Genomic DNA, 22,833 nt, shown 5'->3' with positions numbered 1-22,833 from the left:
TAATTAGCTCAAACCATGTGTTAGGTTCTAAACACTAGAAGGAAGCTAAAAAAAGTCAAGTACTACTGTGATTACAGCTATGTTTATACTGTTTGGATTTTTTTGCACTTGTCTCATTTATGTACATTTCTACAGACTTTTTTTCTCTGCAAAATCAAAATGACTATTATTATACAAAAATTAAGCATTTTTCCCACAACCTTGCAGTTTCTATAGCAACAGTGTTTGCTGGTGGTCCTATTTCACTTAAACCCTGCACATCAAGGGTCTAGCTTGATGTGAAAAATCCAAAAGGTATTTAAAAGGCTAAACTGTAAATATATAAACTCTGGTATTTTAAAAATAAACTAGACTGAACAGGGATTTCCTAAAGATAATTGCCAAGCCTATTTAAAAAAAAATCCATTTTATCCATAACCTCTTTCTCTCAGACTTTTGAGAAAGCAGACAGAATGACAGGAATATTTGCTTCTAAAGCAATTTTTTTTAAATATTTTCAAGATCTGAATATACTAGAAGTAAAGCCATCTGAGCCATAATTAAAGCCATTTTCATAGATGTTAGCATCAGAAACTAACTACAACATACAGAAACCAAAGCTAGTCCTCCATCATTTGGACACCGACTTAAATAGCTGCGGGCTTTCCAGCTTCTACAACAGTAGAGACTGCTATTCTACAAGAGGTTTTCTACCTGGAAAATTCAGTCTTCACTCCTCCAGCGAAGCCTATCATGCACTGATGAAGCAAGCATTTTCTGAGGAGATCATACACTATTTGCTTAAACTGCTGCCACAAACAAGGGAACTGAATTATATTGCACAGACAGCCTTCTATCTTGCATTTCCCATTACGATGGCTTGACACGCACATGCTATATGCAAAACCAACATGCATTGTATAATTACTTATGTTTTAAAAAAGGATATGAAAAATTCCTTCATGGGCATCATATGGATACTAACACGAACATGCTTGCACAGATCAAGTCCCTGGAGTTTAAAAAAATAGTTTCTAAATAAATCTGACCTAGAAAATACTACCTCTTTTAAAGCTTTATTATCCAGGGAATAGTTACATGGAAACACTTCCTGAGTGTGCAGGCCACCTGTCTCAACACCGCTCTCAGGTCCCCTGCATCACAACTCTGAAGCACAAGCGCTTAGGAAGGGAACGAATGTGTCAGCTCTTCTCTCCGAAGCACTTGCACCATCTTGGCTGAAGCTCCCTAAACAATTAAGCTTGAGACAGACCCTTGGCATGGAAGGCTGCAGCCCAGGTGGTTAAAGCATGCCAGTTAGGCAACCAAAAGCAGGATCTCATGACAGGAATCAAACCGAATTTAAGCAGTGCTACATAACGTAACAGTCCCAAGTGCCCCAGTGAAGCACTTAGCAGTAGTCGGCTATTTTATAAGCGTCGAGTGTTAGCAACACCTTTCTTCCAAAGCCAGCTTGCAAAATTACAGACCATTACATATCCAAACTCCAGGAAAGTTATGCATTTATGCTCTAAAGCTGCCTTCTCAACCTACACTTTTTGGACTGCACAGTTGATCAAGCACTAACCGAGTTCAATGAGCAACTTCCTAACACTGGGTGACTGAAGTGTACCTCATACTGCCATAGAAAAAAAAATACCTGACTGACATTCATGTTAAGCACATGCATCACAAGCAACACTGCAACAATTCAGAGTACTATAGCAACTGAATACAACTGAATTTTCAGTTCTGAGCTCTCTGACAACAGACTTTTCATTTCACCAGAGCCTGGGTTAAAACCAAATAGTTTCATGGTATTAGACAAAAGGTTTTTCAAGTGAATTTCCAGCTGAGTTTCATCTTCGTCAGTCACTAAGAACAGATGTGTTGTCCCCTAGACTAAGTTCAGAGGCTCTACTGAAGGAATCCAACTCATCATGGACCTGAAGGACAAGTGAGCAGATTTTCATAATTTCACAAGAAGCAAAATGAATATCAACTTGCACATTATGCATGCATATGCTATATACAGCTTCTAGCCATTTTGACCATTTTAGGCATTGTCACTGTGAGTCTTCCTCTGAGTGTCCAAATGCTAAAATTGTTGTGGGTGTATTTTTTTTTTTTTTTAAACAAGCAATATCCAGTAGAGCTGCAACAATAAGTAAGAGGTCTCCTCATGTCCCTGTATCCAAAGAACTTCCCAAAACTACTACGCAGTTTCCTTCTTTTGTAGCCTCTTCATCTCACTGCTACTATAATGCTTGGATTTTTAATTACTCGGCATATAAGAGCATGTTCCTCTTTGATGTCTTTAAAACAGAATTATTGGAAAGGCTAAACAGCAACTGTTGTTTCATCTGCAGATCATTTTCTGAATAAAATCAGAAAGCTACTGATGATCAACAAGGTGTGTTATCTACAAGTACAGCACTCCAAACATAACACCTGAAGCTCAGTCCTTTGTACAATTGTTTAATAACTTGGGAAGGTGTTTTCTATACAAAGCTCCACAGCTGCAATATCCAAGTTAGATCCACAAATAAACTGTCAGGGTAAGTTTGCTTCTTCAGGAGAGGTAAGAGGAATCAGAAAAATAGGAAACTAGACAATACATATCATTTGCTTGACCTTCAGAATCCCAAAATCACTTGAACTCCATAGCCTACAAGAAACAATAACCTAAAATGAGCCTGCATCAGCAGCAACTATGAAAAGTAACTGCAGTGTCACCCAAGTTTTCTGGTAAGCTTTCTTTTGTCCCGAGTTTCCTCTAAACCACTTATTTCAGGGTAAGTGGTGTATTTGTCATGGAATAAGCAGTTCAGTCCCAATTGCTAGCTTATATGATATCATTAGTGCTAACCAGACATTCAGCTAGAAAACAAGGTACCACACAAAACAGATGAAACCAAGACTCCTCACACGATCAAACTTTCTTCTACATAGGCACTACAGCGGGAGTCATGCGGAAACATTGGAAGAAAACAAAAATAATTGCAAGTATTTCAGCAGGAAAAAAACAAAGCTATCTATTATTATTTGGAGTCCTCAAGCCATGTCATTAGTCACAGTCCCATTAGATACTCAGAGGTAATGTGGGATGTGGCTAGATACCAATAGCCTCTGTACCTCTGCTCTTCAAGGAAATAAAAAACAAACAATTAAATGCAACAGCCACAGATGCTTTAAAAGAAAAAAAAAAGCGAAACTAAACTGATAAAAAGAAGAAGTAATTCAGTCTTGTTTCCCCAATAAGACAGTTGACCCTTCTTATCTTTGGTGAATGTATTCCAAGATGTTATGAAGCACATAGTGCCATGACCCTTGACTCCTGCGCTACGCATAACGCAAAAGTCATCATTCAGGGCTCAAGATACTTTATTATCCTACCATGTCTAACAGACTGTTCAAAACCCACAAAAGACAGCCAGGCTAACAGCAATAGTTGCTATTTCCAGGAGTATGGACTGAAGATTCAAAGACCCTCAAACTGTAAACCCGATACTAAACTAGAAAATGGATGTTCAGACGAGGTTCCAGTCACAAAGACTTCCTTGTGCTTTAACATGAGAGAAAAACATCACACATCAATACATGACTGAAAAACTACTGACATTTATCAAAATCTGACCTATTGCAGACAACTTATCAGTTTATAGAAAAACAAAGAAAAAAGCAAGAACTGAAGCCCATCATGATTCTGAGGCAACTTTCTTGCATACTTTAAATGTTATCAATTTAGTATGTATAAACACCACCAGTGTGACAGTGGAAAGCATCCTCTCAGCCACCATCATCTGGACCAACCATGCAGATTCAAATGGTAACAGAAGTTTTCACTGAAGCACAGTCAATTCAAAGGCCACAACGCCCTTCCATTCATTAGAGAATTCCAGAACAGCTTCAGCCTCCTTAATTCCCATTACCCCCCCACCCCCACCCAAAAAAAATGTCAAGAGCTGCAAGTCATTCGTTTCATACTGGCCTCTATAGTACTGGCACTGCATTAATGAGCTCTACAAGCCAGAAGAAATCCGTTTCTAAAGCACGGGATATACATGCAAGCAAAGGTGAGATCTATGCAGACAAAAAGACTCAACCAGACACTTTTTTATTGGAGGCCGATGAACTGAGTGGCTGACAGTATGATCAGTCACATTTATAGTTTATTTTATAAAAATGCTAATCATAGACATTCAAAATATATCTTCAGCACCCCTTTGAATTTTTTTTTTTAAAGCCACTGCACAACTCCTCTCAAGGCTTCACAAGCAGGTAATTCCACTAAGACATGGCTGATTTCCCCCTTTTTTAGGGTAAGTCTGTGGCTGTTTTTGCAAGTTTTCATTCTTTAATCTCTAATTCAGTTTTAGCCCTGCACACTGCAGTTTTCATTAGCCAAGAACTACCATCTCACTCTATAAAAGCTTTCTGCAAAGAAGCTATTCTAAGTTAATGACCATGCCCACTCTCCCATTAAAGTGTTTTTTCAGTCATTTACTTAGCACTTAAGTTTTTTTTATGGCACTTTGTTTCACATTATGCTCAGCAGCCCATGCAACACATTGCATTTTGCAACGACACAGCCAATGGCCATTGGCAGACTCCCACCACTACCCCTCATATTATTGGAATAAATCAAGGCTCACTTGCACATAAACAGCAGCAAAAACTCTGCAAACTGCAAAGTCAAGTTAACCCCCTTAATTAGCAGTGTCACGTAGATTTACTATGAATCTCATTACAGTCGATTCATTGTTAGCTAGGATCACATCAGGTGTCCCTGTTTTCACTAGAAATCAGCAAACACTTTGAGGATTGCCCAATGGCCAAAAGACCACTGGGTAACAGTTTGGATAAATGCTCAGAACCAATAAAACTGCTAAGGGAAAGGAGACAACTAAAAAAAATTAGAGCAATCCTTCTAGCTACTTTTGGAACAGCACCAGTGCAACCAGCTTCAGCAGCTAAAATATGATCATCACTGTAAGAGCACTTCTGTAATACCCCAAAAAAGCCACTTACAACTTCACCTGAAAATGGAATTCACATTTAAGTGGTTCGACCTCATTTCTTCTTCATTCAATGAGTCTTGCTAGTTCTAAAACTTCTTCTGGTAGTTTGATAGTACAGAACTGCTCCTAAACATCCTGTGACTTCATTTACTTCAAATTAGAGTGATGCTTACAACCCTTTTAAGTGACAATTCGGTCACCAACTTGTGATCCCAGCAACTCTTGATAGTTCAACAGCTGCTGAACTGAGTATTTATACATGAAACAACTGACGTATTTCCATCTGGCCTTCATGTCAAGGGGCTGACCGTATAGAATGGCAAATCACTACTGCTTCCAAACAAAACTCAGGGAAGAGGAAAGGGAAACTGCTGAGTTGGAACTGCCCTTGACCCACCACACAAACAGGCTACTCAGCTGTCACTTATGTTTTGGTCATCTGAGAAGCAGCAGAAAGTATATCTGAAATGAGACACCCCATTCAGCTGAAGCTCAATCTAGTCCATAGATTTTTTTCCCCCTTCCTGGAAAGAGATTTGGCCTGAGAAGGGGGAGGGAAGAAGGCATGGGTATAAGGCAAATTCCCAAGAGAACTATAAGCACATTTCCATGGATAAGATTGATTTACCAGATGGAAAAATCTAAGTTTGGAAGAAGGCAGCTCTAGGAGTCAAAATTTAGATACAGGTTTTCACTCTGCTCACTGTTCTTTTACAAGTGGTAGTCTGAACACAGCCACAAAATCCACTTCATTCCAGAGTGCAAAGAGTAAAATAAATAAATAAATTAATTAAATTTAAAAAAAATCCTTTTTTGCCAGATTGCATATACAGGGACCACATGAAGATTCAGGAAGGCCAAAAAATAGGAAAGCAAAGAAAGTTACATGGGCAATGACTGACAGTGTTTTGTTTATTTGGGGGAGAGGGTGGGGAAAAAATAAGAGTATTTCCTGAACAGGTAAGAAGCAGGAACAATTACCAAGTCTTACTCACAGGAAGAAGAAAAACAGATGCCATTTCCTTACATATTATCGCCAGAGAAGGTAAGGGTAGAAGTCAAAGAGAAAGCGCAAAATACTACTATACATTAACAACCAATTCCTTTTTCCATTCTAAATTCCAGTGCCAACTTCCTCAGATTTCATACCCCTTTTAATTGTCAAAATATGCCTAAAGCATCACTGTCCTCATAGCCTGCAGTTTTCTTTTTTCTATTATGGCACCCAGCCACACCTACCTAGTTAACAGACATATCAACTCAGTCATTACCTAGCAATTATCAGTGATTTTTATAGAGAACAGACATGTTCTTTCAAATTTTACAGGTCTACCCAAGCCACACGGTTTCTTGCAAAAAGTCACTAAGATCAGAGGTTGAGGAACATATATTGTTGGATATGGTAAGAGTAGCATATTTTAGAAATCTAGTTCTGTGACATGAGCTGCCACATTAGACATCATAACAGAGGTCAAAAAGCACTGAAGAGCTTCAGTGAAGCAAACCTTTAGTTAAAAAATGCAGTCCGCTAACCAGTAATTGGCAATAATGTTAAATAGCAGGGACTACCACAAAAGGAATTTTAGGATCTATTTCGCCTATGTTGAACCTACAACTAGCTGCTCTAGCACAGCTGATCCTGACATGCTTCCTTTTTTCACCCCTCTTAATCTAAAGCTACTTACACTTTCTTCACACAAGTGAGTCATTCCTTTGCTCCACCATTCCTAGGCCAATTGCTCTGTTTTCACTTGTCACAGGGTTCACACCTGAAAAAAAACTATCAGAGTTCCTGCTGATCCTTTTGAACCAGTTTATCAGCAACCTGAAATTCAAAGTCTTATCACTTACATGGTCGAGAAACCAAGAATGTTTTCTCCCAGCTGCAAAGGAATAGCAGTATTTTACAATATAAATCTATCAAATGCGGAAACCATATACAATGTTGCTGCATTACAAGTTTCCCCGCATCTCTGCACTTAGGGCAAAATAATCTGCAAAGCTTTTCTCACTGCCATTCATCTTACCACATAGCACTCTTATCTACACACCTGATAACTCTCATTAGAAAACAGACCCAGAAAGCCTTCTGGAACAGCAAGTCATTCACCACTAAGCAGGCCACAGAGGCTGCTTTGGGACTGACTTCCAATTCCAGAAAGTCTTTCAAACATCTAAATTATGATCACAAAGTTTTACCTCACGCACAAGCTGTGCAGTTTCATAATGTATGACAAAATAGTCAAAACAAAACAAAAAAAAACAAAAAACCCCCCACACCCCACAAACAAAAAACACTCACAACAAATAGCAACAACTCTTGCCAGTACTGGCTGCTGCCATTTTATAGCTCAGAGTCTGGATGCATGTTCAGAATGGCTTTTCATGATCAGCATGTTTTATAAATATTTAATCTACAACAAGCCTGCAAAATAAATTACAAACTGAGGCATATCAAGGTTCGGTAGCTTATTCAAGGAGGCATTACTAAATTAAGAAAACAAAGGAAGATATTTTTGGCAAGAAGTAGTGACGCACAAACTTCAGCAAAAGCATTATAGTAAGACTACTTTCATTATATTAAGCCTACTTTCATGAACAAGCAGTTCATAGCAATGGCAATTTTCAGAAGCAAATTTGCGTGGTCCTAAGCTTTATGATTCATAATTCATACAATCTAAGAATCAAGTTGTTGCTACTCCACACCTTTGTCTTGTAAATGCCACTTCAATTCTCAAAGCTCCTTAAGACAAACCACTTCAGTCAACAATAATGATAAGATTTAAGCATCTCCCACATAATAAATCTGACATCAATTCTGCATAATTTTCTGGGATTCTCAAATTTGAGAAAGTTTCATACTGGATGGGAGGAAGAAAAACATTTGTTTGAACCCAAGTCCCAAAATATAGACAAGAAACTGGCTATTTTTTGCAGAAGGTGCTACTATACACATTTGCACCTCCAACAGGTCATATTTGGTTGCACTGACATGCCATAATTAGTGCTGCACTACAGTTGTGGCACCTCCCCTCTGACCCCCCCAAATAAAACCCCACACTGTTTCATGACAAGCACTGTATCCTATTTGATGCAACCGTGCAAATACCCTGGCAACTCTGAGGACACCAACTATAAGGAAAATCAGTAGTCTGTTAAAAAAAAGCAAAAAAAGGAAGTGAAGACTATATAATATTAACCTACATTAGCACAGATTGAGTGCAGCAAATTTTGCTTTATAGGCATTACTACCTGAAGACCATTCTGATCCCTGAATAAATCAGGAGATTAATATTTTCATTATTAATACCCAGATAGAAGGCACAAATTATAAGATATAGGGAGATTCTTAAATATTTGCATTTTAATCTAAAGCAACTGAAAGGATTCACTCTTCTACACAGACAGGAGAAAACGTAATCCCTAAAAGCTTTGGATGTTAACTACTTGCATTTGTCCTGCACGTGGAATTCACCTCCCACACAAGTGCAACTCAAACCAGCATTCCTTTGGACCGTTTCACTTTCTGCAAGCACAAAATGACCACTGCAACTTGAGAGGCCAAAATTCCCTGCTCTTCCTCCTCAGGATTCTCAAGACTTTTTTAGTTGCCACTACCACTGAAAAGTACTGAACATTCAAGCAGGTAGTCTACAAAACCAAAGGGGGCATGCAAGAGAAACAGAGATGCTTTTTGCTAGAGGATTACCTGACCAAAGACAATTATTTATAGACAGATCTTAACAATCTATTAATGTACTAGGGCATTAAAGACTTCAGCAGCAATCCAGGGCATTTATCGCCTCAGCAGCAACTCAGGACCTCTTCACTGTACTTTGACTCCTGAGGGTAGTGCTGAACCTCTCAGATACATTAGGGCTTGTCTAATGAGAACAGCAAAACAACCATACCATCACCCAGATCTGCTCACAGTTGCCATCAAGAGGCAAGATATTCAAATTCAAGTGCCAAGTGTAATTTTTTCCCCCAGATGCAGACAACCTGAAATGCATTCAACTTTTCAGTTGCTTGTCTGCAAACCAAAATGTCAAGCTGCATGCAAAGGAAATAGCGAAAACCGCAAAAGAAACATTCTAAAAGTGAACTTAAAAAGTCTTACTGTTGTATCACACATTTCTGCAGCTTCTCCACTTTTAGCACACTGTTCCTGGCAAACCTAACAATGCACTAAGCCCCAAAACAGGATAAATGCTAATAAAGCCCTCGAAGGCCATTCTATATACTGTTGCTCTCTATTGTCTATGGTCTATACCCAAAGAGGGCAATACTAAGAAACACAAAACAAAACAAACAACCCTCAAACTCTTTTCAGTCAAGATTTCTCACGTTGGGATGGAGAAACGGACTCCTGTCACCTGTATGAACTGCTTCTCAACAACTCTCTCTAATCCACGTTTAGCCTCACTTGTCATAATTTCTCTTTAGGGAAGCCTCAAAATCTCCAAGTCCAAATCAGTTATAGTAAAACAGAGCACATCAAGTTGGCATCTTGCATTTTATATACAAACACAACCTTTACTTCCCAAATGAAGGTATACTGTAAGCAGCTGAATAAAGGAAGAGGCAAACCAAGAATAGTTGCACATTAGGAGATATCCTTAAGAATAAAAGCCTAATTTATAGGAAGCAGATTTGAAGAGACGTTCTAACATTTTGTAACATTTATCCAAAACCTGCTAACAGTTCAGAAAATGCCATTAACAGATGTGTATTACATAAGCATGCACAGATTTACAGATCCTTAAGATAATCAGCCTGGATTGCTGAAGCTTTTAATAGCAATATTTGTGGGTTATTGTTTGTATGCCATTAGTCTTTGCCAGGATAGAAGCTCTTTTCACAGAAGTCAAAATACATTCATACTGGGGCCACAAACTTGCCAGCAACAGTCAGCAAAGCAGAAACAATGGTTACACATGGTTAGTTTAAGAGAAGGTGTGCAGGAAAAAAAAGAAAACCCACCCACCAATTGGATAGACTTGCATCATCCTGAGACAATACCAACTGGCCAAAACCACATGAAAATGTACTTAACTGTCAGTATTAGTTTTCTATCATCCGATGAGCATCCTTATATAGTTGTTTCAGATTTATTCCAATTATATTGAGATCAGTATTCCTGTTCTTTTTACAGATGCTAAGTAGGTTTGACTGCATTTGACATTCTTCTAAATGGTGGCAATAAACTCTCAATCACCTAGGTGAGTTTTTCCGTTTGTGTTTGCTTGCTTTTGCTAACCCCAAATCTGCTATCAGAACCCACTATCTTCAGCTACTGATGCAATGAAGTTAGGAATAGCTGAAGCCACACAGATGAAAAAGATTATATAGTACAGCTAAACAAAAGCTACAAAGTTTCTCCCTCCTATAAGGAGTGTAATGGAACTTTTTCCCACTCCATCTGCTGCTCTAAAGCAGAAAATAGCAGTTCAGTCAGTACCTATCAAAAGTTTCTACTGATGATTGTTTATTGATGGAAGCGATAAGATCCTCACTGTCCTGGACTATGGCTCAAAACACAGCATCCATATTGCAAGTTAGCTAAGTTGCCAAAGCTTCTTCTTCATTTCAGTCTCACTCATGACATGCAAGATGGAGTCCTGCTAACAACTTATGAAATGAGAAGACACAAAAAACATCATAGTGATCTTGTCCTAAGAAGTTACTTCACAGCACTGATGCCCAGATTACTGCCAAAAGATGGATTAGATGATTTCAGTATCATAGGTTCTTGGGCACGTTAAGCACAATCAGAAATGACATCCCCTACGTTAAAACACACAGCACTGGGCAAAACGTTAGTTCCAGTGTCATTGTCACATCACTTAACAGCTCATAGATATTTTCCACTACAAGCCAGATGTCCATCAAGTACAAATATACTTTGGTAGGATTTCTAAATTCTGAATGACTATATAGATAACAATTCCAGAGATTCAGCTTAGAGATAGAATAATCAATCCAAACTTGGTAAGTTTATTGTCTCCTCAAGCATTGTAGAATGTGTTATCCTTGTAAAAAGTCCTTATTGCTTTAGGCAGACATTCATATTTAAATAGCTTCTGAAAGACAAAAAGCACCAACTCAAATCTATCTTTAGTGGGCTGCATTTTTTTTTGCTGAAGAATGAACTAAGGACACGTTAAGTTGCATGTGATCCAAGCAAAGTAACACATAGCACAGCTAGGAACTACCCAGACAAATACTCAAGTGCTTTAAAATAATTTGGATATGCACAACACACCTCTCATCACCAGGTGAAAATGAAAACTGGGATATAGTTCCCAAGTCTGAATCTGGATTCTTCCAGTTACTGTATCCCATCCCAGTTATTCTACTCTGGTTTATTAGAAGAAAAGAAAACTTAGCAGCATTTGTGATCATCGTGTTGCAAGGATCTCCTCTGAGGTTAAGAGGATAGCATCACATAGCATAGAACATTATTAACACAAAGTTTATCCTTTACAGTATGGAGCTGAGGAGGAGCCTGGAGGTTGTGCCCATCAAAGAAGAACAGAGCAAGCTCCCTTTCTCTGAGCCACAGATTCAATTCTGGTCACCTCCCCTGGCTCTCCCAAGGCACGTCTTAAGGGCAACCAAACACATACGTTAAAAATTGCTAGCATGAGAGTTTCTAACTATGCTGAGGAGGTTTGACATAAGAATGGAATAAGGTTATCGGTAGTATCTTTACTAGAGACATTCAGACACTGTTTAAGAATCAGTGGACAGCCTAAATCAGCCTCGAAAGCTGCTAGAGCAGAAAGTCATGAGGACTGTGAGCAGCTCCCATAAAAATACTTATGATGCCAATATAAGTTGAGTCTCATTCGTTAGAGCAAGAATTTTAACAGCGTATTTGAAAAAAAACGACCAATGCCTTGGGTTAGATAAAAACCTTCAACTACTCTAAGAAATTGTTTTGCAAGCAGCACTACAAATTCTGCTAATTAAAACAGGAATTGTGTATTACATACATAGGAAGAACATCCTTCCAGACATGGTATACACACACACAGCATCATCAAGTTAAAACCATGAAGTTATTATCCAAAGTTTAAGAGTCAAGAATGGGAACTTCGTACTATTTGCTATTAAAAAACACATGCTCTGCCAAGGGAAAGTCTTAAGACCAACTGCAGAAGTTCTGTCAACTTGCATGACATTTAGAATTTTTCTTAAAGCCCAAATATTATGGCCATTATATCTGCATTTCCATTTTTCAGAAGTTTAGATTCATATTTTCAAGCTTGTTTTAGTCTTGAGGGTTATAGAGATTGAAATGGGAAAATATTCAACTTTTTATTTTAACTCCGTCATGATTTTGGGAGAACTGTTTAGTGATCCGAAGGGGGGGGGGGGGGGGGGAAAAAAAAAAAAAAGATAGTGCTGCCAATCTTTACAGGAAGTGAAAGTTTCTGAAGGCATGCATGACAGGAAACATCAAGGCAGCCACTGCTTAGTACAGATTTTGCCACATCCAGTATTTAGAACATGGGTGACAATTGGAGCTGTACTATTTAATAAGCTACGGAAATGAAAACCAAACCAAAAGGAACTGCAGCCCCGAGGGAAGCTACTAGCCAAATCCACACTGCACCATGCACTGCATCCATGGAGACAGTACCAAAGATCTATCACTGCTTGTTTTATTTATTACTCTGCTAGGCAGCTCTCAAAGGACAATATACAGGATGTCTCCAAGGAGCCTTATCAGCTTCTTTTTCTTTTAAGGAAAGATTAGGGTCCTAATATTTTTCCTTTAGCCTTCAAAAGTTCAGTTATGGAGTTAAGAATTTTTATTTTGTACCACAGCAGTCCAAAACAAATCTCACTTAAGAGCAGAACTTATTTCAATTCTGTAGCTTTTTGCAGCCCACCTGAACTGACAAACAGGAATATATTTACTTCCATAAGTACTTCCCGTAAATGCAGTGTTTCTTATATTCATATATAACGCAGTGTTTCTTATATACATACTTATCTTATATGCAGTGTTTCTTACATTGTCTCATAACCAGCTAGTTACAAATTGAACCACAGCCATACCCCAAAGTGATATTCCTTTGAGGTAAGATTAGTTTCCTAAGTAGAGGTCTCCTAACAGCTGCAGCTCCAGAATGTACTTTCAAACTCCCCTCTCTCTTTCAGGGTCACCTTTGTAAAATCTGAGCAAGTCTGACCACTGTTTATACTTCTGCAGGTAATTAGTCTGGGTCCTTTCCCATGCCATTTATCAAGTTGTCAATTGTATCAATTACAGCACAAACACTCAGGAATATGGCTATTCTTTATTCTTTAGCCAGAAGAGGAGTTTTCACATCAGAGATTTAAAGCCAGTAAGCACCAGTAACTTGTTCTGCCCTATCACCTGGAAAAGCAGTAGAGAATAAACTTACACTTCACTGCCAAAAATTTCAAGCTCCCTATCTTGAAGGCCCTTGGAAATCTGGTGTAACCTGGAAGTGTTATAAACAGACTATACATCTACAGTGTTACAATTTTTTTGCTTTCAGTAATTTGGAATTTGTAGAGCGGAGAGCAGAAAAAGAGCTAATAAGGACAGAATGAAGTTCACAGAAATTTTTACATATGGCCCCTTTATTAATCTGCATTTGTGACAATTATGCATCTGATCCTGAAGAAGTAGTGAACTGGACGCGTATTACCTCTGTTACAATGGTTATAATCAGATATAGTTATGCTCACAGACTATCAGACTATTTTATTTGCAGATCTGCGGTGCAGGACACTAAGTAGGCATGGGAATCACCGTAATGGATTAGACTAGAGTTTGACCCATTCCAGTAAGTTTCATAAAATATATAAAAAGTATATTCACATTTAAAACATAGTTACAGCTTTCAAAGAAGGTATGTGTATTTCAGGACATTGACTATGCCTCCAGAACCAGCAGAATGTAATCTTTTCCAATAGCGAGTTAACAGATGAATTCCAGGTCTACACTGCTCAACTTCCTCTCACCGTATAAAGGTTTTGATATGGTTTTCCATTTTGTTTTAATGAAGGTATAAGATCATGCATCAGAGCTAGTATCTCTGCAATCAGGCCTCACAGTGAGCAATGTGCAACAAGCTTAAAAAAAAAAAAAACCTACAAGATGCCACAGTTATGTGATACAAGACCTTTTTTGGTTGTCAGGCTTGGACATGCAGCTTCTGAAGCATTCCCAACTCAGTCCAGAAAGCAAAGAGATTTTTAGGAATCATACTTTGACTTCCATAGGCTGATATTTATTATGGTGAGCCTGCAGCAGAGTCTGTACTCTAGAGTATAAAAACTACATTCCAATGTTGTCTGCTGACCTAAATCTCAATATTAAATATAGCTTTAACTCTAAGAGACAAGATAGATACAGTTTACTTTGAAATGTCACTAAAAGATAAAATATACCTCACATGTAAACATCTTCCTGTATTATATTTTGAGTTTTAAAAAGTCACCTTTTATATATTGTTACAGCCAGAGCAATTCTGACATATGGAAATATTATTTTGCACCTCACTACTTCCTGTCATAAAAAGTAAGAATCGGCTGCATTATCATTTCTACCAGACTGCACTAGAGAATCTCATGGTTCACACACAGGTATGATATTGTGTCTGTTCTTAACTCTTTTTCCACAGTTCCTGCCTATGCAAAGAAAATCCACTGGTAAGTTGGAGCATCATGTATACTACACTTAGTCTACAATTTAGTTTACAGTCTTCAGTAGAATTGCACTTCTATAACCTAGACCAATTCATCACCTAGAAGACCTATAACTAAAGGCAACCAAATTCACCTTCAGCTTTGCTTCATATGGCGGCAATGAGTACAACATACTCTTGCACCACTTGCACTTCTGGAGCTTGTTCCTTATGTTGAGAAGCTGTGCCTTGCTCAGGGACAGCACTCAGCCTCCTATTCCCCTTCAGTAGTTCACACTTCAGCACAATAACCTGACTAATGCTGCACTGATGCCAGTGTAAGAATGGCAAAAGTGACATAGCAGGAAGATGCATTTACGAATTGTAACTGTTGACTGACTAACCTACCTTTTCCACCAAAGAAATACAAAGGATAGCAGTGACATAGCGCATATCCAGACAAGTGTGGAAGCTCTCCAGCACATAGTTCACCAGCAATCTTGTCTTCAACTACAGAATTTTCTAGTGAGTTTCTAAATCATGTTTCCTATAAAAGAAGATTCTATACAAATAAAAGACACATCTTCAAATCCCTGACAAATGCAGAGTTCAAAGATTTCAGTTTTCCTTCCATAACATCAAGCTTACTTCCATATCTGAAGAACTACCGATCTGAATGACAGAACCCAAAGCAGTAGTTCTATGCACACAGTTATGTAGTCCAGCAAATGACTGCACCAGCCTGTATTACTCTAAAAACCAGAGCTGAAGTGATAGTCTTAATTTGAAACTAACTCAAACTGAAACAGGGACTTAGCGGATGACACATGACCCCTCCAATTTGGCTTTTCACAGCTAACTATGTGACACTTACTTCCTTTGACACAAAAGTATTACTTAGCATAGTTAAATTTAATGCAAAATGAACAGGTATCACATTTTAGCCACAATGTTACCTGAACAGACAAGTGACAAGATTTACAGCTTGGGAATGTAATCTAAAAAGACTGCACAGTAACATGATTGTATGGAAAGAGATATTTTCAATTAAAAGGGAAAACAGTGGCAGCAGATATTTTTGCCAACTTCTACATCCTTAAATCTTATTAAAGCAGTAACCCTAACTACTGCTTCACTGAATTTATGAGATGAGCTAATGACAACAGTAGGAGGCACACTTGACTCAGAATAACTAGAGCTGAAATGAATACATACAATGAGAATAAAAGTATTTGAAAGCTAAGACTATACCAGCCATTTCCTTGCAGTAACTGAAGCTGAGCACTGGCCCTAAGTAGTTGCTGCTCAGCTCTTCATAGCTCCACTGTGCTTATGGCAGGGCAGCTATTTCAAATTTAAATACTTGCATCCAATATTTAAGCTAGTTCATCTACAATTTGGTAGTACAGACAGGCTGCAAATTAAACTAAGATAGGCTATCAGCCTTGTCCTCCTTTGGATTTTGTTGCACATCTATCAGCAACCATGAAATACTTGATTCCTTGAAATGAAGTCCTCCCATCTTCCTCAAACAGGTAAAGAAAAATTAGAGTCTTGTCTAGGACCTCCCTTACAGAGATATTAACAATGCCATTAAAACACGCATAGAATTTCCACTCATTCTCCTTCAGTTTGCTCCACAATGCAGTACATCAAGCATAAGGGCCATTAAAATGCAGTTCAAGAGCCTTCTTAAGGATATGGAGCAATATCCTCCAGAATATCCTCAGCAATCTGGGAAGCCAAACTGTATTTGATAAGCAAGACTTAAGCACCCAAACTCCTTGATTTTAACCTTTATCTCTGAGGAGTATGTACATAAGAATTAGGTATAGTTGCATTATCCAGGGTTAAAAAGTCATTTGGCCAGAGTCCATTACAGACTCTCCTGTAAACTCCTTGTGACGAGATCCCTACTACAAGAGTTTCTTCTGCTATTCAAATGCTGTCATTAAACTGAACTGAAAGAAGCTAGCTTCGTATTTCCTTCCATCTTCAAGAAACTGAAGCATTTAGAGTATGTTAGAAGAAAAGCCTTCGAAGAACATACCTCCAAGGATTCTGCTGAAGTGTGAATTTTTCTTTCCCATGTGGTTATGTGTCTTGCAATCAAGAACTGTGATACACCTTTATCAGCTTTGAACAAGACAGGAGAGGAACAACTGAAGTTGCACAATCATGCTGAGCAGCCTTATTCTGGCAACACTACAGTTGCACTACAAAAGACTCCAGAAAATGGGACACCTAGGACACTCATATTTGCTAGCATGAACTACAGATTAGAAAAGCTGTTCTATTACCAAAGAATGCATCTCAAGGCAATTAAAAGCAAGTATGAATGAGTTATGGTAGCTGTAACATGGCATGGAAGAAAGTCATTCACGCTTTTATCGGAAAAAAAAGTGTGCTTTGAAGGTTCACTAGTCCCCGAGCCATGACATTCTGGAAAAACAGTAGGACACCTAAGTTTGTCTGTCTTGGTGAATCCAGATTGTATTTTGTTACGAAACAAGTACAAGGAATTTCCCCAACCTGTCAACAGTTACAGTTTCCTAGAGAAAGGAGATGATGTACCTATCACACCAACAACTTCCAAGTTCCTCCTTTTATTACTAGAAGCAAACAATAAAACAGGATTTAATCTTAAAATACTCTAACTGGAGTCTAGCTCCTTTAGTAAATACTTTAACAGCTACAAAGTTCATATTCATGTCTCAAAATTGTCATTCTGTATGCAGTCTCCTTATGACAGGAAAACTGCAGTCTTCAAACTAATTTAAACCACAATGCACTCCCGCCATACTGCTAACCTCCAAGCAAAACATCAACCATTTCCCCATTATGAATATTTTCATTCATGCTTTTTGCAATCTCATTGTCATTACTAAATACCATTTATGGAATTTTTTAATCAACTGAAAACTCAGCAATATGCTCTTTATAAATATGCTTCTTTATACAGTTACTTCAAAGAAACTGCTTGTTTAAACAATTTGTTCACGTGGTATTGAAGATGGTTAGGACATTTCAATAGAGATAACGTTAGTGGGAAGCAACTGATTCCAAGCTGACATTGGTTTCTGATCAGCAAATACAGCATAAAGATTAAAACAGATTTCAGGGGTTAAAAGTCAAGGAACTCTAACTGCAGAGACTAAAATTTCAAATAAGAGTCCCATCATTTTGGTGGATTATTCATCTCCTCTCAGTACAGACTGCACATGCTTAAGCAGAGCCCAACACTGGATCATTTCACCTTTTTATTGAAAAGTAATGCCTGGAAGAAAACCACAGCAATTACATAGCTTGCACAGAGGAAAGGGGCATGCTTAAGGGTCACAAAGTAAATGGGAAGTTTACTTTCACAGTCAGTAAGTGTGGCATACTGGCAATAATATAACTAACCAAGATACTGGTAGGAAGCTTGAGAAACCATCCAAAAGCAAGCATGAATACAAATTGAGAGATCTCTTCATAACGTCTCTCGGTTTGACAGGAATAGTTCAAAAATTACTTTTGGCAGGGGAAGTTTCAATATATTACTGCAATCATTCACTTGTGAGTGACTAACTGCTTAGATCCCCCTCAGAAATTTCTGGGATTTTCATGTAATGCTCTTCTTTTGTCTAAAATAAATTGGATGTGAACACACCCAATAATAAACCTGTACTACTGAACCCCTCTCTAGAATTGCGCTGAAACCCAACTCTAAGCAGCGAGCACTATCCTTTTAACACTGAGGCTTTGAAAGCAAACCTGTGCGCCAGGTATTTGTTACTGGTACTCCATGCTCTTCCCACTTCTTTTCAGCTTGTTGCACAGCAACCTGCCTCTCAGTTATACAAGCTCTGACTCGCGTGGAACTAAGAGTGCTCTTGCCATCATTAGACTAGGACTCTACTAAACTCTGGCTCTGCTGCGGCTAAAAACTCAGTAGAAGAGTTGCCTTATTCCAGTTTAATCCACCAACCATTTAGAAGTGTCGAACCTCAGCTTTTCTACAGCTTCAGAAAGGAGACAACTACTCTTTTCCTAGTGCCTGTATCAAGTGAGAACCCTGGAACTTAGAATGAAAAAGAATGTTTGCCACACTAAACAACATGACACACTACATGACTTTGTATATATTCTGAGATTACCTCCTACAACTATATACTGCCATAAATAGAGTTAAATGCCTGTGAAATTCACATTTTAATATTTTTCTTTAAAAAAAGAAGAAAAAAGAGCAGCTTAAACACATTTTGAAAAGCGAAGTTTACCTCAAGTTGACATTCGCTTACATTGCAACAGGCACATTACCTCTTAGCCTCCCTGAAGCCTTGCAAGTATTTTTATAAACCTCCAAGTTACATTTTGGAGGTGTAAAATGAAAGACGCTGTAAGAAAGAGAGTCTTAGTACAAATTCTGAGGATGAAAGGCTAAAAAAATTTCTTCAGAGAGCAGAGTCTTTAAAAGGACTAACAGGCAAACAGACTGCAAGGAAAGGCTGCACCTTTCTTCCAAAGGAGTGGCCCAGGCAGGTCTGCAGTCCCCTGCCTGAATAAAGCTGACTTTGGATCAACGGATTTTACCTTCTTCAAGCATGCAGCCTTGCACCTGGGAGAGTGACTGTGCCATGGTAATTTACTGTTATTATTATTATTACTGTTTACCTGTAGCTCGCACCAGGCGACTTCCACAGTGGTCTCTGTATCCAGTCCTTTATAGACAGTTTTGAAAGAGCCTCTTCCGATCTCGATGTCAAACTTCAGGAAGCGACCGTCCGGGGAGATGCCCACCGCCTTGGTCTCGAGCTCTTCGATGTCTTCCTGCTGCGTCCGCCGCTCCTCAAATTCCCGGCTGGCAGCTGACGCGCTGCCAGCGGTACTGGTGGGGGGCAGCGTGGCGGCCTCTTCCTCCTCCTCCTCCTCTTTGGGCAGCAGCGGGGCGGCATCCTTGGCGGCAGGGAGCTCCTGAGCGGCCTGTCCTTCAAGGGGGAGCGGGGCGGGCGGCGGCGCCTGCTGCAGCAGCAGCAGCGAGGGGGCCTGCGCGGCGCTGACAGCGGTGCCGGAGCTCCGGCCGGCACCGTCGGGCGGCGAGACGAGAGCCGCGGCGCTGCCTCCAGAGACGGGCGCCGAGGGCGCTGCGGGCTGCAAGCTGGGCAGCTCCAAGGCGGTGGCATTGGAGTCGCAGATCACGCTCCGGCGGAAGAAGCGGTGCTCGGTGGCCGCCGCTCCCCGGCTGTCCTTGTCCATGGTGTGCCGGCGGCGCCGGTACTCCTCGCTACGGCCGCCGCTCACCGCGCCGCCGCCGGCCCCGGCGGCCCCGTGGTCGGCGGCGGCGGCGGCTCCCAGCTTCTCGCCGACGGAGCTGTCCGAGCTGGAGCCGTTCTTGGGCGGCGGCGGCGCCAGGAAGCGAGGGGCCGCGGTGCCGCTCTCCGCGGCGCCCCCCGACATCGCGCCGCGGCGAAGCGCTGCGAGGGCGAGGCGGGGCCGGCGCAGGCGAGGGAAGGGGCCGGTCACTGAGCGCCGAGCGCGCCGGGCCGCGGCGGCTGTCGCGGCTGCAGCAGAGGAGGGTCCCAAGGGCTCCTCGCGGCGGAGCTGGGAGGCGGCTGCTGCAGAGGCTGGGCCGGCGGGGTGGATCCCCGCTTAGCGTCTGCATCCATCCTGCAGCGGGGAGCCGGGCAGCGGGGCCGACATGGAGCACCGGGAGCGGCGGCGGGAAGCGGAGCGGAGAGGGGAAAAGCCGGGGGGGAGGGGGGAGCCCCGAGGCAGGCCCCGGCCCGGGGGAGAAACGGGGGAGCGAGGGCCTAAGGGGGGGAGGGGGGGCGCAGGCCCCGGCCGCAGAGGAAGTCGCCGCGCTCAGTCACCCGCACCGGGCGGGGAGGCCCGGGCAGGCCCGGCGCCCTCGGCCCCTGCCAGCGGGCAGGGAAAGGGGCCGCGGAGCTCAGCCCCGCCTCGCAGGGGCGCCCATGGCGGCCGCGGCCTCTCCCGCTAGGTAGGCAGCCGCCGCCCGCGCGAGGCCGGGCCGCGCTCCCTGCGGCCGCCGCCGCCTCGCGCGGAGCCGGAAACCCTCCTCCTGCCCCCCGCCCGTGCCCGGGGCTCGGCGCCGCTCCTCACCGGGGGCCGCCGCCACAGGTGAGCCGAGTCCCGCAGGCGCCGCGGCGGGAGGGGAGAGGAGGGCGGGGGAGCGGAGCAGCCACGGCCGGCCCGGGGACGTCTCCGCGCTAAATGGCGACGGGAGCCCGAAACCGACACACAGGGAGGGCGGGCGGCGGGGGGAGGGAGCGCGCCCGGCCGGGCACGCCCCCTTCCGCGCCCGCGCCGCGCATGCGCGCCCGCCCGCGCCGCTAGAGCTGGCGCCCCCTCCCACCCCCCGCCGCTCGTTTTCCCCGTCGCCGCCTCGGGGAGCTGGCAGCTCCCGTCGTGCCCTGCGCCGCGCGCTGCGCCTCACGGGAGCTGTAGTTCCCGCCGGCGGGCGGGGGCCTCGCCGTGCCCTCGAGCAAGGCAGGGCCGCGGCGGGCCGGGCGGGGGCGAGGGGGGCGACGGCCCGCGGCTCGCAGCAAGGGGAGGGACGGAGCCCCTCACCGCACCCGGCAGCGCTAAGGGGGCGGGAGGGATGATGCGCTGTGGTGGAGTGAGGCTAAGCGATGTCCGAGCTGCCCCCAACTCTTGCTCTTTCAAAATGGGGACGCCCCGAGGGTGTGTGGTGCCCCCCGCGGCCGCAGGCTGAGCCAGGGGCCTGGGCGCCTTGGTGAGGCATGGCCAAAGGAGATGAAAAATGCAGTGCATATATTGCCATGGCTTAGCTCCTCCAGTCCAAAGGAAAGCAGTTTTCTGTTGAGGAGTTAGGCTGGCGTTCTTCAGTCTGCAAGGACGCAGGCCTGGGTCTTCCAATGCAGCAAAATAACCATAGACCTGAGAAGCATGCCTCTACGCTATTAACAAGTGTTCTGCTTTCACATTTCAGCCAGTGAACTGTGCTTGAAAATCTTGCAGATGAAGCTGGCTGACCACATGTGAAAAAACGCGAGGTGGTGGAACAACACGTTCTCGTTTACGGAAAGTGAACGCAGCAGAAACGCAAAGCAAAGAGCAGGAATGGGAAAGGCTGACAGCAAGGTGTCCCATGCAGCCTGTGTTAAATACACTTAGTGTGTTAAGCAATAATTTACTTCGTATTTTCAATTGGCCTCCTCATTTTGCTTCTTTAAAATTGCGTTTAAAATGCAAGGATAACCCCGCGTATGTGCGTTCTGTATGAACAGGTTAGTATGAATGGGGGGAGTTGTCTCAGTTTAGGTCATCAGAACATTTATTATTTGGCCAAGCAATCTAAAATGCAAATAACTGTTGTGTAAATGTGTGCTCTCAATTATTTAAAAGAAACACCATTTGCAGACTTTGCCCCCCAAGCGATCATTATCCTGTCACAATTTGAGTCATGACTTAGGTTACTGTAGTTGAATAAAGGATGTTCAACAGTCAGAACACACGAACACTGACACAAATCGGGAACTTTCAGGTTAGCAAACCATTGGTACACACTAGTCATCTAGTTTATTTATAACATGTTCCTCTTTTGTATTAATATATCAAAACCAAGCACTTTCCTTCTTACAAGTGCGGTGTTTTGAAGTCAATGGGAAGATACTGCAGGAGGAGTGAATGATTTGGTACCATGCCTTTTAGGTGACTGCAATTCAGAAATTATGTGAAGAAAAAAAGCTGTTGGAAATTTCCCTATGTAAATAATCTGTTCCTAACAGATGCACTAGCATTTCAAATACTTTTTTAAAAGTTACTTTTAAACCAGCAGTTTAGAGGAAGTTATGCATTGCATTACTGATATGGGGCCTGAACTCATTCTGCACAGTAGAACAAAAATGGCTCTTAGGGAGATCCACAAGCCCCACCCACACAATACCAACCCAAGCAATTCTCACATACTCATATTCCTTATATATGAAGTTTAATACCACACAGCAATGGAAACATCATTGTTTTCTGTACATCTATCTATTTCTCTTTGTAACAACAAACGAAATGATGATACTATCTTCACAAAAGGGGTGAAGTATACTTCATTGTACAGCTCTTGTGTAAAGATGTCTGTACTGCTTAAGCCTCCTAGAGCTTGCCTTCACTGCAAAAATTAATTTGTGTTAGTGTATTCTATT

General features: G+C 41.9%; 1 protein-coding gene across 12 annotated transcripts in view; it reads right to left on the bottom strand.

The window, feature by feature from the left end:
• Positions 1-20,943, bottom strand: part of WNK1 (WNK lysine deficient protein kinase 1) — a 111,460-nt gene extending 90,517 nt beyond the window's left edge. For 11 of the 12 annotated variants that reach the window (XR_010389982.1, XM_064514884.1, XM_064514890.1 and 8 more), the window contains exon 1: positions 19,328-20,942. Coding sequence is in view for 11 of the 12 variants with exons in the window: in XM_064514884.1 (XP_064370954.1) it covers positions 19,328-20,110 (783 nt within the window). In the remaining variant the exon portion in view is untranslated. Of the gene's footprint in view, positions 1-19,327 lie in introns of all 12 variants that reach the window. The other variant, XM_064514923.1, reaches the window with a different exon arrangement.
• Between the last annotated feature and the right edge of the window lie 1,890 nt (positions 20,944-22,833).

Source organism: Dromaius novaehollandiae, chromosome 1 (assembly GCF_036370855.1).
Source record: "Dromaius novaehollandiae isolate bDroNov1 chromosome 1, bDroNov1.hap1, whole genome shotgun sequence".
Classification (NCBI taxonomy): Eukaryota; Metazoa; Chordata; class Aves; order Casuariiformes; family Dromaiidae; genus Dromaius; species Dromaius novaehollandiae.
This window is presented reverse-complemented; position numbering and strand designations above follow the sequence as displayed.